Source organism: Spodoptera frugiperda, chromosome 16 (genome assembly GCF_023101765.2).
Source record: "Spodoptera frugiperda isolate SF20-4 chromosome 16, AGI-APGP_CSIRO_Sfru_2.0, whole genome shotgun sequence".
Lineage (NCBI taxonomy): Eukaryota > Metazoa > Arthropoda > Insecta > Lepidoptera > Noctuidae > Spodoptera > Spodoptera frugiperda.
Genome location: NC_064227.1, coordinates 976,740 through 993,718, shown reverse-complemented (window position 1 = coordinate 993,718; position 16,979 = coordinate 976,740). Strand labels below are relative to the sequence as shown.

Sequence of the window (16,979 nt, the reverse complement as noted above, 5' to 3'; positions counted from 1 at the left end):
ATACGGTAACATAATAAAATTGTGATTGGAATGATAAAGTAAGGTGATTTTTTCTATCATACTTATTATCATATTGTAATTTGTATGTATGTAAAATTTCAAGAATATTGGCTTACATATACCGAGATTTCGGGCTTTTTATACCAAGATTCACCGTTGAATACAACTATTCCTTCCCTTAGTTAAAATAAACACTACTAATATCGTATGTGCAATTAATTGTTTTAATGATTGCATGAACAAATTGATTGCCATTATAAAACCCTAGTGTAGGGCAACGTTTTAACAAAAAAAGAAAAAAATATATAATGTAAGTGTCAAACCTTTAAATAAAATTAATGAATGAAATTATGAATAAAATATTCAATAGAAGAAAGGATTAATAGACAAAAAAACATATTTCTTGCGTGTTAATCCGATGCGCAATAAACGTAGCAAAAACTAGAGTTACATTAAAATACTACCACTGTGTTCACAAACCATACCACCCTAAAATTCAAATTCGTCAACGTAGATAATAAATTACAACAAAAAAACTACATTCGCGTGTCCCAAAAATGATATTGTTGTACCCCTATTTTATGGGCCCTTCATTAGCATACGTGTTTTTATCTAACGACAGCTGCGCGCGCAGCGGCCATGTTTGTGACGTCACGTATCGATTGTACGACAAAAATCGATATTATCGAGCGAACACCTGTGGCCCGCGCGTGCCGCACTGTTCCGGGTGCAATGACCTTTTTACTTTTTTTTCTTAGGGGATTGAGACGAAGGGAAGAAATATAAAGGATGAATACATTTTGGTATCGTACCTGTCTCTGTTTGGGTTTCGCGAAAAGATAATATTATAATGAAATTGTTTTGGATGTTGATGGAAAGTACTCGTAAAAAACTTTGTTTCTTGGTGATGAGATATTAATCAAACAACCAAAAACTAAACAATCAAAGTTTCAAAGTATTAGACAGGCAAAATGTAAGTAAAATTTTTCTCAATATATAAAAATCTATAGCTGTTCCCTAGACTCGCTAAAACTCGAAAACGGCTGAACAGATTTGGCAAATTCTTGTCTTGAATTATTTGTGGAAAGTTTGAAAGGTAAGAAAAAATGTTTTAGGCGGTACGAAGTTTCCGGGCGAGCTAGTATAGATATAATTTAAGGTTATCTCTACAATACTTGTACCAACGAACTCATGTTTAGTAACTGTTTCTCCCTTTAGACCTCTAAAGCAAAACCCCTTTCACAAAACTCAAACACATTACCTCTATCACAATCTATCGGACATCTGTCCATCAGACGCAAAAAAAACTAAAAATTTGATACGACGAAAGATGTTTTCGAACACCCTCTGTGTTTTAATTGTGAGGATATTAAAAATATATCAGTAGGGCTTCTGGCCGCATCGGAAGGAGGGTTGGGGCTACCACTTCCTACGCTTCTTTTGTTTCGAGTGACAACCCTTTTTTGTGACCATAGGCTGAGTATGTTTGATAGAGAGAGTTGTTAGACGGTTATAAAATGAGTACTTTTCTCAGCTGTATGGTGATTTAGAAAAATGTTACGTTAGAAGGCTAATGCCCATTTCCACAAACCTCTCCTACATTGTATACACCTACTTTTCACCATTTGTGTTATAAGTCCCATATAATAGGGGTTAACTCTATTTCCAGACACCGTGCTACTGCTGAGATTTTTTTCGAAAATCGGAAAAATGCCTAGTAACACTTTGCCCGACCCGGGAATCGAACCCGAGACTCCTTGACCGGCAGTCGCATATGCGAGTCAGCCATAATATGCACCTCTGTATACCCCTTCGGGGATATAAGGTATGACGTTGCATACTCTCCTATATTTTAGTCTAGCTGCTGCCTGCACCCGAAGCTGCAGTCCGCCTAGCGGGTTACCGAGACTCCGACTCGAAATGCAGGAGTAGAAACGTTGGTTGGTTTTTAGTCAGTAAGAATCCGTCACTCCCTCTCGTCTCGCTGAAGGCGAGAGACGTCATTTTATGATATTCCCCCCTTAAAAAAAAATGTTCTAACTGTTACTATGAGCACCATTTTGTGTCACTATCTAAGTATCATAAGACGTTATAATGTAGGTAGGAATATAATAGTTACCGTGGGACAAACCAGCTGGTTCACTTGGCCATGGTTTTAACTCTATCCAAGCAAGGGTGCTTTTCCACCAGAGATATGCAATGCTAAGCTACGGCTTCCACCAATCATATTCATTGGTACACATAGCTTAGCATTGGTGGAAACGGTCTCAGCTAAGCTATGTTTTTATATGGAAAGATGCGTGCTATGAATGGCTTCCCTACTACCGATACATCGCATACTCAAGCTGCGCATTTTCCTTGCACAGCTAGATAGCCTATTATCAGTAGAAACGGTCACATAGTTTCACAGCTTAGCTATTACGTACGTACGTATATCGTTGCCTGATATAAATTAATAAATAAAATAAAAAATATTACATCTTCGTAACATAGTTACATAGCACATCTCTGGTAGAAAAGCACCCTAAACAACCGTTTTATTACGAACAAAAACGTTTACCTACCTAGCTAGGTATTTACTAAATAAAATTACACTTGAAAACGAATTTTCAGCTATGAAGATTCGAATATTCCTATCTAGAAACATACATACATAACCTCACGCCTGTCTCCCATGGGGGTAGACAGAGACAATGGAACGCCAATTGCTACGAATCTTACACACCTTTTTCGCTTCATGATCAATCATCAGTCTTTTCATGTATGTTCCATTTTCAATACCATTCCTTCAATCGTAATAAATGTTATCAGCTAGCAACATAAAGTTAGATTTTTTATTGAGAAACTAGAATATACTAAATTGTTGGTTAACCTATAATTGGACGACTGTATAAGTCCAAAACTGACATGTATTAACTGTACTTAATATTCATTATACAGAAGCTGTTGGTAAACCTTTAATAAAGAAATAAATAGAAAATACTAAATGTTTATTCACGTATTAAACCGCGTACAAAAGCTAACAGAAGAAATATCATTTGATTGTTACAAGTAGAACTGTTTAATGTGACGTCATTGATTTCGTACAGATGCCATGTTTGGTTACAAAATTGTATTCAAAGTAATCTTAATTAAGTATTTCTTAGTGTATACGTAGCGTAGCGTATGGTTATGTCTACCCCTTTGAGTATCAGGCGTGATGTTAATGTTATTTGTTGAAATTACTACCTACCTATATCGATACAAAGATAGATTACTGTTAAACTATCGCTATCTAATACTAGTATTGATTTTATAAAAATAATCTAGAGCTGCGAATCAATAGAAACGTGGAAAAATACAATACAAGTACTAACTCCCACTACAGAACAACCAATCTACAATATTATCGATATTACGCAGAAAATCAATAATTTATTTATCAATGTCCATCCGCCATTTTGTTTACGACAATAAACCAATAAAAATCTTACCGAATCAATAATAAAATCGTTTTTATCCAAAACCATTGTCAAATTAGAGTCCTCCAAGCATATTTCGAGCTTATTTTCATTCATGAATACTTTTATAACAAGCTCAGACATTTTTGACCTAAAAATATCGAACTATTATATTGGAAATCATACCCTCCCTGTGACCTGTCGTCATGGCAACGCCGCGACGGCGACCCCAAGCTGCAGCGTCGCGATTTTATACTCTCATCCCTTTCCCTACAATGTATTTACCTCGTATGAAAGAGCGGGATAGGCATATGACTCGCATTGCGTTTCAGAGAAAGTAGCCGTTGTCAAAATCGATATCGCACAAGGCTAGGCGTCGATTATCTGTTCTTTTCTACTCAGTGTTAAAAGGTTCTAAGTCGCTCACGACTCCAAGCATAACTCCAACCTTATTTACTTAAAACTAAAGCTTAATTTCGTGTAAAGGTGAACTGGTAAACAAGACATTAGTTTATTCTGCGCGGTTTTGCAGTCGGCGAGCTCAGTACTACACATCGACTATTGATTTTCACGATCCCTTTGCCAACGATTGTGATGTATTTCGATTTATTGGATATCAAAAACATTAACTTCATCGCACTGGACATGTTTTAAAACCTGTAGTTAGGTTTAACTGTGAGTTTTAACCACGGTTTAGGCAAGCTACGGTAACTGTAGTTTTAATGTATTTTTTCTGTATGAATAGTTGTATAGACAATTATGCGGTATTCTTTAGCTAATGAGTATACAGTGGTTGACTTGCTTTAGGTTCTGATAGTCGAATCAGTAATATCGTTAGAACATAAAACGGGATATTTACCATGTTTATTCGTTTTTGTAAGTTTCCGATATTACGGCACTGTTACAAGCGTTATGATTACGGAACTGAATATGGTAAATATCCCGTTTTAAGTTCTAATGATATTACTAGTGAGAATGTCAGTTTCAAAAATTAAGTCGTATCAGTGTTAATTTTGAGCATTTTTGAATTATTATGAATTAAGTATAATATGATGTAGATGACTAGGTATAGTAATGTTATAAAATTTGCAGATATGGGGTGATAGCAGAAAGGTAAAAGTTTGTGACCAATTTTGGGTGTTTCTTTCTTTGACTTTTATTTAACTAATCATCGTTCTCCCGCGTTATTAAGCATCGTGGTAGCTTATTATCATCCTTATTTTTATTATAGGTAGGTAAGTATTGATTGAGAGCTGTATAACAGCTTAATTTATTGAACTAAATTTTTGTTTCAACTGGCAGAATTGTAAAGTTTTGGCTGGCGATAATGACGCCGTTAACTTTTTGTGATTTTTTTAAGGATCCTCCTTTTCTTTACACGGATGTCATAAGAGATAGAGTGAAACTACATATTTGACAGAGACCGGGCAGCAACGCTCTCTATCGAAAGGTGTGTAAGATTCGTAACAATTGGCGTGTCATTGTCTCTGTCTACCTCCATGGGAGACAGGCATGGCGCTCTGTATGTTATGTTAATTTTCTGTTCAGTATATTTTCTTCTCTTTCTTATAATCTAGATAGATATGACCTATTCTTATACTGTTGTCTTGTTTTTTATGTAGGTTATAAATTATAATTTAGGTTATATATTCGTATATTTGTAGTTATTGGTAACTAAATAACATCAGTTATATTAAAATTTGAAGTCAGTAATTGGCGCCAAGATACCTATCCACATTTCAACAGTTAGGTAGGTATATTTTTGACCAACCTTTGTTTATCGAAATTTGCGTGCTACTGTTCGAAAACTAAAAATCGAAATCTTTTTACGGTATCTCAGAATCGTACCCACGAACTCCTACTTAGCAGTTACTCGCATTACCACTAAGCTAACAAGGCAATCGATTTTAGTACTGACCTAAGTAACCAAGTAATTGAATGACTAGGTTAAGCTAAAGATGAGTAGAACATTGACCCCGCGTATCTACGTTACTTTAACACAATTAGTGACACCCTTTTTTTTAGATACGCAGATAGTTATGCCAGTCTTTAGGTGCAATTTTCTATTCATTTAATAAATTGATGTGCGAATAATGGTTTCTTTTTATTAACCAGTCTTTAGTCCATACTTTTCGATTTCTCTTGTGAGTTTTCAGTTTTTTCGTAGCTAAAATAAAGCCAACTAATGCTACTGCATCATCCATAGCACAAAACAACGCAACCAGGTAGCTCACTTTCAAGAATAATGATATTGTTTTAAATGGAGCAGGGACGCACGCTTGTACGAATATCAGTGAAATGATATTTGTGCAAGCATGCTTGAGCCGTTTGTGGTCGGCTCCGAAATACGTGAATTTGTACAAGTCCAAGCTTGCGCAAATATACTGTATCGTGTGTGGCTGCCATAAGAACATTGCAAAACTTGATAAATTAAAATTCCAAAAAAATTACACTATAAGTAAGGCGCGAAACTCTTTCAAACTTGGAAAGCAACAAACAGATACCTACGTCAAAATAATATTTGATTTTTTTTAAATTGGAACACACTTTAAATTAAAAAAAAAGAAAACTGAATAGGAACTCGCAAATTGGGATTAAAAACTCTTTTGTTTAATTAAAGGGGGGTATACAGCAAGAATGACTATTTTCTGTCAAAAAATATTATTAATCAAAATAATTCATTTATTAGTATATTTGTTTACTTAAATTAAATACCAAATAACTTACCTCGCAAAAATAATCACAACAATTGACCAACATTGCACTTTTTCGTTAGAATAGGGGTTTTACCCGTCTATGACGTTAGTTGAGTGAGTTAGTTGCGGGCAAGATGCATAGGTGTCGCCTGTGTGCGTGTGCTAAAATTGCATTGTGTAGCTAAGAGCAGCAGTTCTTCATTCGCGGTCATGTTTGAAATGGGTTTTGGTTTACAATGTATGTATTTATAAGAAAAGTAAGAGTTTGGGTAGGATTTGTCATTTGAAGAAGATATTGATAAATACAGTACCTTAAGTAACATTTTGGAACCAAAAATGTGATAATAAAACCTAATTTACGATTTTTTGATCTAAAATTCAAAAACTAGCTGTACGTAAAATAAGAAATAAAAGGGTAGTAATAGGAAAAACAGGAGAAGGATTTCGATAAAGATTCATCATTAAAATAAAACTCAATTCTTTATGTTTGTTTGTTTGTATTGCATCAACTGTAACACTTTCAGTTTTCATCGATATTGAGCAAAGTTTACCTACATTATTATAACTGCTTGCATTATGATATAAAATCGTTTATTCTTTTTCTATAAATTACACATAAACAACCAAATTCAAATTCAAATAAAGAATAAAGTAAGTTGAAACCGCACGCACTAACCTTGTAGCGGCGGCCATATTTTTTGTAACGGTTCTTTTTCAAATTTGGAAATAAACGATTCTGTATCGCACGAAAGCATAACAACGCATGCTATGTCATAATGCTCTGACTCCTTCCATGACAATACACACACGACAAAGTGCCGTCATATTTTGTTTTAAGCTTTAAGCACCAATTTTCTTTATAACAAGTCGTTCGAAATAATTAAACGACTAAAATTCTATAAATATCTTACTATGTATAGGTTAAAAATACATGTTATACCATTTTTACAAGTCTATCTTTAGTTTATTGCTGGAACCTAATGACCTATTCCAACTTCGAACAATTGTTGGTTTGAACTAAACTCCAGCTGGAATAAGCCATTTGACTCGCTCGTTTTCTATTTTAAAAAATAAAGAAAAATTGTAAAAATCTAAATGAATATGAAAGCGGACATGACCGATGACAAACATAACATATAAACGCAATCTAATGTTAATTGTACAAATAAAAAAAATATAAATACACTCCGGAACATATTTACATACAATGACAATGGATACAATCGTAATATTAGATACTAATAAAAAAATTAACAAATTCGCTAAAAAAACAGTTAATCATAATTGCACATCAGATGAACTAAGAAATTCGTAACTAGGAGTATTTCTCTATTGGTTAATTATACTTACAATTACTTTTTCTCTATTTACGTATAATGTAATCAACATTTTGAAATCCACGAAACTTATAAGACGGATTTTCGTTCCTTTTCTTTATAATAAGAAGTTATAACTTAAAAGAAATTATTATAAGAGTTCATAGAATAGTTGGATTGTAATTTCTTTAATATCAAAAAGCCATGCGAGAATCAAAGTGGTGTCTAGGTACTTCGAAATAAAAAGCGTGGCTATTCCAAGTCGCGTAGATTAAGAATACATGCCAGTAAAGTATATAGGTACATAAATGGGTACAATGTAGGTAAGTACTAAAATTATACAATATCATATAATTATTCTTTATATTTCAGCGAAACTACGCGTAAAAGCGTTACTTAATCGTAGAATAATATTACATGAGGGTTATAATTTATATCTCTGGATTCGAAATCAATTTCCAGACTGCTGGGTGCCCAGTTACTTACGATTTTCATATAGATACAATATAAAAACCAATGTAATAGATAACTTAAAGGGAAAGAGTTTTAGGGAGAAACTAACATATCAAGGGTTACTTACAAATTTTCCGAACATTGGGCCTAAACTTACAATAATTGCGTTCGAAGGTTACATAATCTTTGGGAGTACATACAAGCCTTTGCGTAAATGAAGTCTAATAATGAAGATAATCGTCCAAAGTCCAGGCATTCAAAATAATATTTATCATTTATTTCTAGTTAGCACGTTGTATAGAACGCATCATAAATATCATACAATATTGTTGTATCTAAGGCACATAATGTTTAGGCTTTCAATTATTACTCCATATCGTATTTATGGTGCTAATAATCAAACAAAAAGTACATGTTGCGACCAATACATTATTTCTCACCTATTTATTCCATACAAAATCTTGTATTAGTCACACCCATATAAATTACTGCAAAGCTATCGAAATTAATCTACCGTTTCTACGTACGCTGTCAAAAAAATTACATTTCTCAGCTTACACCCGCTGTTACCATACCTTTACCATAATAACAAATGCATTTCATACAACATGTTTCTATCTGCCATTTTACAATACATTTACTTTGTATTATACAGCACCCACTGTGCATTGCCAATCATACAAAAACAACTATTTCAATATAAGACACGTTCTGAATGAACAATTGAATCACAGTCTAGAATTTTCGGCACCAATGAGCTTTAAATTCGTCACCACTATTTAATATTGCCTTACCACGTTACAAGGTCACCTCTCCCAGATTTTCACAATGACGAAACTGTTTTTGTCTGTTATCAACAAGCCTTAATGACGTAATTACTTCCTAATGTTTTTTTTTTCATTAATATTCTAATAATGTTTTCTATAGCTAGCAATTGACTAATCCCGCCTTCTGCCTAGTTTGTCTATAGCTGTATGTCTAATATATTTTTGTCAAATAGCTATTAAATTGTACCAAACTGCAGTATAATTATCATTTTACGTAGTACCCAGCCTCTCATGAATCTGTCTATAGAAAATATATTTGCGAATCGTTTATATACTTTACACTACGTTTCAGTACCAATCTCTAGCCTCACTAAAGCCCTTTTTGTTTTTTAATTATAATTATTTTTTATTTATTTATTGCTTTTGTATTTTATTGCTACGGTTTCTCTCTACACTAGGTTTATAGAAATCCAAAAAGAAAACGGTGTTTGTGTACTGTATCAAAGAAAACTTGTCGATTTTATTGATGGTGGTATATATGTGACTTAGGATCGAAAGCTTGACGGACAAATAAAAATGTTTAGTGACATACTGACGTGGAATTTTTTGCGTCAAAAAGTTTTTTTTTTAGTTTTTTTGTTACTCGAATTATAGTCAATTGTTCTTCGCTACGAACTTAACTTTACCACGCTTATTTAATTCTAAATTCTATTAAAAATTGTGTATATATATTTGGATTTCATTCATTAAGTGTAATTTGGCCACATTTTTTAGTTTCACCCCCCTTACTAATAAACGTAAGGGGTTCTTTATAATTGTAAATATTTTTTTTATTATTTTAAGTAACAATTAATTTACATTGTAATTCTAATGACTAGCTTTCCTCGTATGGCCACAGTATTGCGAAAAAAAAATCATTTCCATGAGTGACAAAACTAAATAATTTCTAGGTTTTAATTTTATAGGATTATAGTATTCACGTGTGCATTATGTAACCAAACTCACATAATTATTAATTGAGTATTTTGTGCATGAAATCGCATCCCGAATTTAACCATAAAAAAACAAAATATATTAATGTTTTCCTTTCAACTGGACTTACAAATTGACATTTTAAGCTTTATGAACAATTAAATTATTTTTAAAGAAAGGTGAGAAAATAAAACATGTTGTACTTATCCCCGAACAACCACACTCAGAGACATTTAAATATTTACTTAAAACTATTCCTTAGTAACGATTTTGTATCGAAAACAATTGCTAAGGACTGGGTTAAGTAACCATTAAATTACTCTGAGTACGGCGATAAGACTTGCTTGCCCATAATTTGGTTACAAAACACACATAGCTTATGTTAAATAGTCAATGAAACATTAATTACAAGTATGAGCGGATGGATTTATCAAAAAGAACTCTCTACAATTTACAAATCCCTATTATTTAAGTTAATTTACTTTTTCTTTATGAAAGGCACCTATAAAAATGTCCTTCGACTTATGTCGATCTACTAATGATTTATTGTCGCTTTCGATGTCAAGAATACTTTAAAAAAAAAAAATATTAATATACAAAAGAAAAAAAGTAATAATAAAAAAGAAAAAGTTTTACTCACCGCGGTAAAATTCTTTCACTGAGATCAATATCGTAGATTTATTTTTGTGCGAAAATTACATAGAAAATCTTTTTGCTATTTTTTTCTCTTATTTTATACAAATTTTGCCCCAATATAACTCCCGATCGAAAGTACAATAAATCAACTACTCTGTCCGCTACTAAGTACAACTAAACTAATTCTTAAGCAAGGCTCGTCTTTATTAAATATTCGTTCAATAAATAAAATTAAAAATGTTTTAAACTAACCGACGACTTACATCCTATTTAATGTTTATTTCCATTACAAAACACACAACAACGAAACAAAAAAACAACTTATAGTATCACACTGTCGTCAATTTCAACCGTTTTGACGCCTTTGGAAGCATTTTATTCGCTTATCCTGTCTCACAGCTCAGCAAAACAATATTTTATAAGCTGCACTTTTTATTAACATTTTACTTTACTAAATTACTGGAAGGCTTGATCATATCATACTTGTTTTTATATTCTATAAAAATATTAGAATATAATATGTTGTTTTATTTCGTAGCTTTAATATTTTTTACATAATTATCGTTGGAGTATTGTATTTTGTTATCGCCTTAACAAGTAATAAATGAAAACCATGTCGATCACCCGCCTCTGTCGAAATTCGTGTTTCAAATGTTATTGAACGCCGCGACGAAGTCACGTCGCGTGGACGAATGCAGTGGATCGACACAGATTAAAAATTGTAAAATCTAAATTTCAACTACAACCTCTTCCGTTTTAATTCCATTTTTATATTTACACTAATCCCCCGACATTCAGAGATAACGTTTAGAAATTAAACAGTCCGATGCGAGACGGGTCGCCAGTGCGGGAGGGGCGCGGGTGTCCAGCGGAGCACGGTCGCCGTCGGCGCGACCGATGCGATGGATCCGACACTCGACACGGGCGCGTCAGACTCAGCACTAATTACTGGCCCGACACTGCCGACCGATGCGACCGATCCATCGTGCCCGACACTAGCGACGCCGACCGACGTAGTAGCGTGGGATCACGGTGAACGCAAGTCGGGCGCCGGCTTATCGGGCGCGATGTCGTCCGACGTGTCGACGACCGATCCGACGGTTGAGCCAGTCGTGTCCATCGCAGTCGCTTCCGATGTAATCACACTTGATTGGAAGAAGCGTTCTGAGGAATGAAACATAATTACATTAATGGACACATCAACCAAAAGATTTTAAGCGAATATTGTCATGCGGGATAGACTAGATACTTGAGATAATATATTACGATATAAAAGGTAGTATCTTACACAATATCGCTACGTCATAGAATAGCACTCTTGACGGGCACTCTGTAAAAGTACGCATGAAAGTAGAAAACGTATCATGAATAAGTACTCAGTATAGATAATTATTGTGTATCAGAAACATACGTAATACGACAGAATCAGGAAAATATAAAGTAGACTATAAATCTTCAATATTGCAAAATGTCAGTATGTCAATCACAGTTTTACTTGGACTACGGTTAAAAATTTATATAAGAGATATTTTAAGTCATGCATGCTCTTTACTTAAATATAACATCAACGTAACGGAAGGGGTGCCAACTGAAAACCAGTGCTGGGTACCTTCTGTGTCCAGCTCATACCGTGATAGCAACCCTTTCGACATGGGTATATTGCCTATTTATTTTAGCTTCTTTCTTTCATTTTCAACCATTCCAACATGATTCCAACCAATACTTTCACTTCTATCACAGAAGAATACCATTTATATGGTATTTCCTTACCAAAGAATACAATTTGTATGCTATATGCTTACCATCATCCAACAGGACGACATGGTCAGGTCCTGGTGGCGCCGTCATGATGTTGAACTCCTCCTCCAGCGTCGGGAATGGTGCGTTCCATCTGCAAGTACCAACTGGGTCAGAACTTGGAGGAAAACTTCGTATGTAAAGTATTTTGGATTATGTCACTAGATGGATTGAGTGTATTCATATTACTTAACGTTACACGTTTTTAATCTTATTTGATCCTTGGACTAGGTTGAGATCTATATTATGCAATGTGAGTATCACTTGTATGACAAGGCCACGGAAGCTAATAATAATTATGTATAAATAATAATTATGTATAATTTAAAAAAATTGTTGTCCCACCATAGGATTTTCTCCTTGTGTCGTGGGTACGTTTACAAACATACAAGTTCACATGCACATGACACCCAGACCCGCAACAATAATTTCTTGATGACACAAAGAGTTGCTCCGTGCGGGAATCGAACCCGCTACACGTTGCATATGGGTATCACTTTTCACTAGTTATTAATTTATGAGTCTCTTATAATGTGAAGTGGACTACTTAGATTTGTTTGGAAACCGGGAATTGAACCCGATGCTCTTCCCTAACTCAACAGGAACAGTAAAATCATTTCATAATGATGGTGAAAATGATATCCATCTTATTTTATGATGAAGATGAAATGAAAGAGTTTTGTAAACTCCTAATGGGGTGTACTAATGAGATTGATATTTCAGGATTATATGACCTTCAGTTTCTTTAATATGAAAAGGCTTTTAAACCGAACTGAAATTAAAAACAAAAAGAACTTTCAAATACTACATACTTCATACTTTCAGAAGAAGATTCATTGAAATAATTATATTACAATGGCTTGTTTTCAAAACTGAAGCTCAAATAATCCATGTTTTTCAAAAAACACCCCTGGGTTTTATCCTCATACGGACCTGTTAATCGGTCCCAAGTCCTCTAAAACCCACCTAGGCGCGGCTCTCGCAGAGGCCCGTGGTGCGTAGAGACCTAGTCCACCTGGGGGTGAAACCCCACCAGCTCCTGCCATGACCGCGCCACCACCAGCCCCCACTCCTGAGACCCCACCTCCTAAACCGACGCCACCCAGCGAACTTGCATAGCTGAAGACCTGGAAGTTATTGTATTGGTGTCAAAATTACACTAAATTAAAATCATGTTACTTTTACTGGAGATAAGTCTTTTCCTGGTGGCATAGTTCGGAAACTTAAAATGGGAAGCCTTGCCAAGAACAGCAAGAAATGGTAAAATGCCATATCGGAAATCGGTTTTGAGTCGCTGAAGCAATGGAATAAGTAAATGATTGTACGAAAATTCCTCTGATCAGTTCAAAGTGACTATCGACAAATACTAATGCTTCAAACTCATGGTAACCTGAAGATAGCGGAAGGTGTTATAGAGGATTATTTTGAATTCCATGATGTCGTTGTCTGTCATGTCGATAACTATATTTCTTTATTCCTTTAAAAGATGGCGTATCATTAGAACACATCTATCTATCATTCATTCATCATCATGGTATAAGAACACTTATCAAAATTTCAAGCAAAAACTCATCCTCTTCACAAATATCATACCTGTTGTGGTTGCGAGTGGAAATGGTTGAAGTGTGAGATGGGGGGATGGCAGTCCGTGCGGTAGGGGTGTGGCGAGCGACGGCGCGGGGACGCCGGTGGCGACCGCACCTCGGGGGACGACGGCGACGTGCCCCCGCCACCCACCACGCTGCCACCTACCATCTCACTAGCTGGAAACAGAAGATACAATGACTTTAGATTTTAGACAGACAGACTATGATATCCCTGGGACGCGCCGAACTTCAGTGTTCCGGTGTTTTCATGTTTGTATCTACTGTAGATCCTGGCTTACAGGAGTTGCAGCGGTATGGGAGGTTGTGGCGGTCTTGTCCCATTAAAAAAAAAAGACAGACTATGAATTAAATTCTGGTCTGGGCCAAAAAACCCATCTTAAATATAGAAAAAACTGTCGCCGGTAGTGTTTCCGAACTGAACCTTCAAATTTTTCAAAAAGTACATACTCCATCTTAATACGGCCGCCTTGATACTTGTGGCTCTTCTGGTGTAGTTAGTGTCCATGAGCGGCGCTGATCATACCCATAACCCTAAGGTGATCTATCTGCTGGTTCAGGAAAAATTTATGCTCCTTTAAACATAACAATCTACCTGTGGATCTGATGATGGCAACAGGCCTGGCCATCGGAGGAAGCGGCGGTGGTGGAAGCATCGAGCTGCTGAAGTACGGTGGCTTTGGACTTCTCGAAAGACTGTGCACCTAGTTGGAGACAAACATAAAGTTAGTCAGGTAAATCGAAACACTCTTACAGCCGATTCAATTGATATTTACTTTTAAGGGTTACGCATAAGTACAATCGGAGAACAACAGCGACTGTTCTTCATTTTGATTGACGGGTTACGATCACGGATCAAATCCCACACGAAGCAATTTTTGTACGATTCGTAGGAGCAAGGTTTTCTAAAAGAAAATTCTTTGCACCACCCAAGGGTCAGACAGGCAGAAAATGTCGGCATTATGTCCACCCATGTATTTATATGCATAAAGCTTTAAATAAATAAAATTACTCGGTATTTCGATAATTTCTCAGTGGTAGCACGGAGTCTGGAATTGTGCCCAGTGTATGGCAATAGGCTCACCCCCTATTACATGGGACTTAAAACACAAATGGTGAAAAGAAGGTGTACATTGTATAGCGGCATTGTGTGCCGTAATGTGTACCTCTGCCAACCCCTTCGGGGATAAAAGGCGTTGCACAAACTACACTCCACCTATTGTTGAGTATATGAGCAATACTCCAGTATACCAGTCCTCACCTGCAACTGCTGCACATCTGTGACAGTGGCGTCAGGGCAGACGAAGGTGACGAAGTCTCCGAGCGAGTCCTGCGGCGCGCCGTCATACTTGCCGCTCGCGTGCTGGCTGGACAGCGCTTCGGATGCTGGAGAAAAGAATAGAAACATTTATGAGAATAGGTTTGAGTTTAATACGACACGGTTTGCGCGGTGACTGGGCAACAGGCTGCCGCGTAACGTGGAGCTGGTTTGATTCCCGCTGGATCAATTCTTTATGTGATCCTCAAACTGTTGTTTCGGGTCTGGGTGTCATGTATACGTGAATTTGTATGTTTGTAAAGGCACCTACGACACAGCAGAAAATCCTGTGTTGGACAAAGTTAAAAAAAGAAAGTTAATAGTGTTGCCAATGTTTGCCATAGGGGCAAAGGGCTGAACCCAAAACAACGAGACATCTTCATTAACAACTGCAGCCCTTGACAAAAAATCACTGCTAGACTATGAGCCTCTTCTACTTATAAAGTTTGCCATTAATGTCGTCTTCTGTTCGTGTTAGTTCCAAGAAAACTCAACAGATGGCGTATAAAGTTCACTTACTTGTGGGATGTGTATCGGTGGGCGGCGCTGCATGCTGATAGAAGATTGTGTTCGAAGGTACCAATGGTGATTGAGCTGACAGGCCTGCTGAGCTGTGGGGGATACCTGGTAAAGGAGAAAAGAATATTATGATAAATATGTATAAGCAATTAAGCATTATGGCATAAGTTCGCCGATAAAATCAATAGATGGCGCTCATCTTACATCGCGCAAAAAGCGTTGCGCGCATTTTAAACACGGAATCTCCCCGTTGGTAAATAGTCCACAAGATAAAACTTAGCGTAATTTTATTAGCAACGTCTTAAGAAATAGTGCAAAACAAATGAAAGTTTATAAGTAGATTTTTTAATTTATGTACATATTTTAACGTAAACGGTCTTTGACTTCTAATATCACTTTAAGATCAGATTAAACTTATTAAAAAATAATTTATTTATCTAAAGCTTTACTTACAAATCTGTTGATTACTTAACCTAGTCCTTAGCAATTGCTTTCGACACAAATTCGTTAAAGAAAGAAAGAAAGAAAGAAAAATGTATTTGTCAGAATGTTTTATGTTATATAAAATCTTTGGTGGAATAATTAGTTTATTAATTAATCGTTACTAAGAAATATTTTAAGTAATCATTAAATATCAGTGAGTGGGGCTGTAAGCACCATTTCTACCCAACGAGTGCTACTAAAAATACAACACAACAACAACTAAAATAACCACACGCCGTCACCGCGTACAACAATACATGTGCCATACACGCACACTATATTTAGGTGCGCACGCGCACGTGCTTCGAATATTTTACCATTTTGCTTTGATTGACATCAGTTTTTGTCTCGATGACTTTTTATTACAATTCGATTGTTGTTAATGAGTCATTTAATGATTATAATAATCATTATATTGTGTGTTTGTTGGTTTTCCTGTTGACTAGTTATTATTATTTATTTAGGTTAAGTTATTCTTGCTTCAATAAGCAATAAACTTGAGATCAATAATTGGGATGATGACGGGGTATGAAAACTAAAATTCTATTTAATCCGTCGCGTCGGTTAGGTAATGAAAAATTATTCGACACGATTATTTTTATTTTGTCATCTAGCGACCCTATTTTGAATTTTATTAAAATGAACGAGAACGAGCTTCAATATATTATTTTCTATTTTTTATACCAAGCTTGATCACAATATTTGATCAACTTAGCATAGCTGACACATTATAGCGACCTATATTTCCTATGAAAACTACATTAAAATATTCGCCAATTAAACTAAAGTTCGATTCATATCTAACGGAACATGCATCGCGTAACGCCAGAACATACAAATGTATAGAAAAACAATTGACCGTTCACACTCAACCGATGATACGTCAGTACGACCGATGATACGCTCGACGTATCATACGTCCGATATGAACCGGACCCAATAAAAGATTAAACAAGCCCACATTAAAAAAACATAATC

The 16,979-nt window shown here is 35.5% G+C and overlaps 1 protein-coding gene across 9 annotated transcripts in view; it reads right to left on the bottom strand.

Annotated features, from left to right (window-relative positions):
• Positions 1-6,613: 6,613 nt before the first annotated feature.
• LOC118280590 (nuclear factor 1 X-type) overlaps positions 6,614-16,979 on the bottom strand; it is a 47,473-nt gene continuing 37,107 nt past the window's right edge. For 7 of the 9 annotated variants that reach the window (XM_050699473.1, XM_050699476.1, XM_050699474.1 and 4 more), the window contains 7 exons: positions 15,519-15,623; positions 14,943-15,067; positions 14,277-14,385; positions 13,671-13,840; positions 13,011-13,204; positions 12,083-12,171; positions 6,614-11,444 (listed from right to left, as the gene is read on the bottom strand). In XM_050699473.1, the coding sequence (XP_050555430.1) occupies positions 11,308-11,444; positions 12,083-12,171; positions 13,011-13,204; positions 13,671-13,840; positions 14,277-14,385; positions 14,943-15,067; positions 15,519-15,623 (929 nt within the window). In that variant the 3' untranslated portion in view covers positions 6,614-11,307. The remainder of the gene's footprint in view (positions 11,445-12,082; positions 12,172-13,010; positions 13,205-13,670; positions 13,841-14,276; positions 14,386-14,942; positions 15,068-15,518; positions 15,624-16,979) is intronic. The other 2 variants (XM_050699475.1, XM_050699477.1) reach the window with 1 other exon arrangement.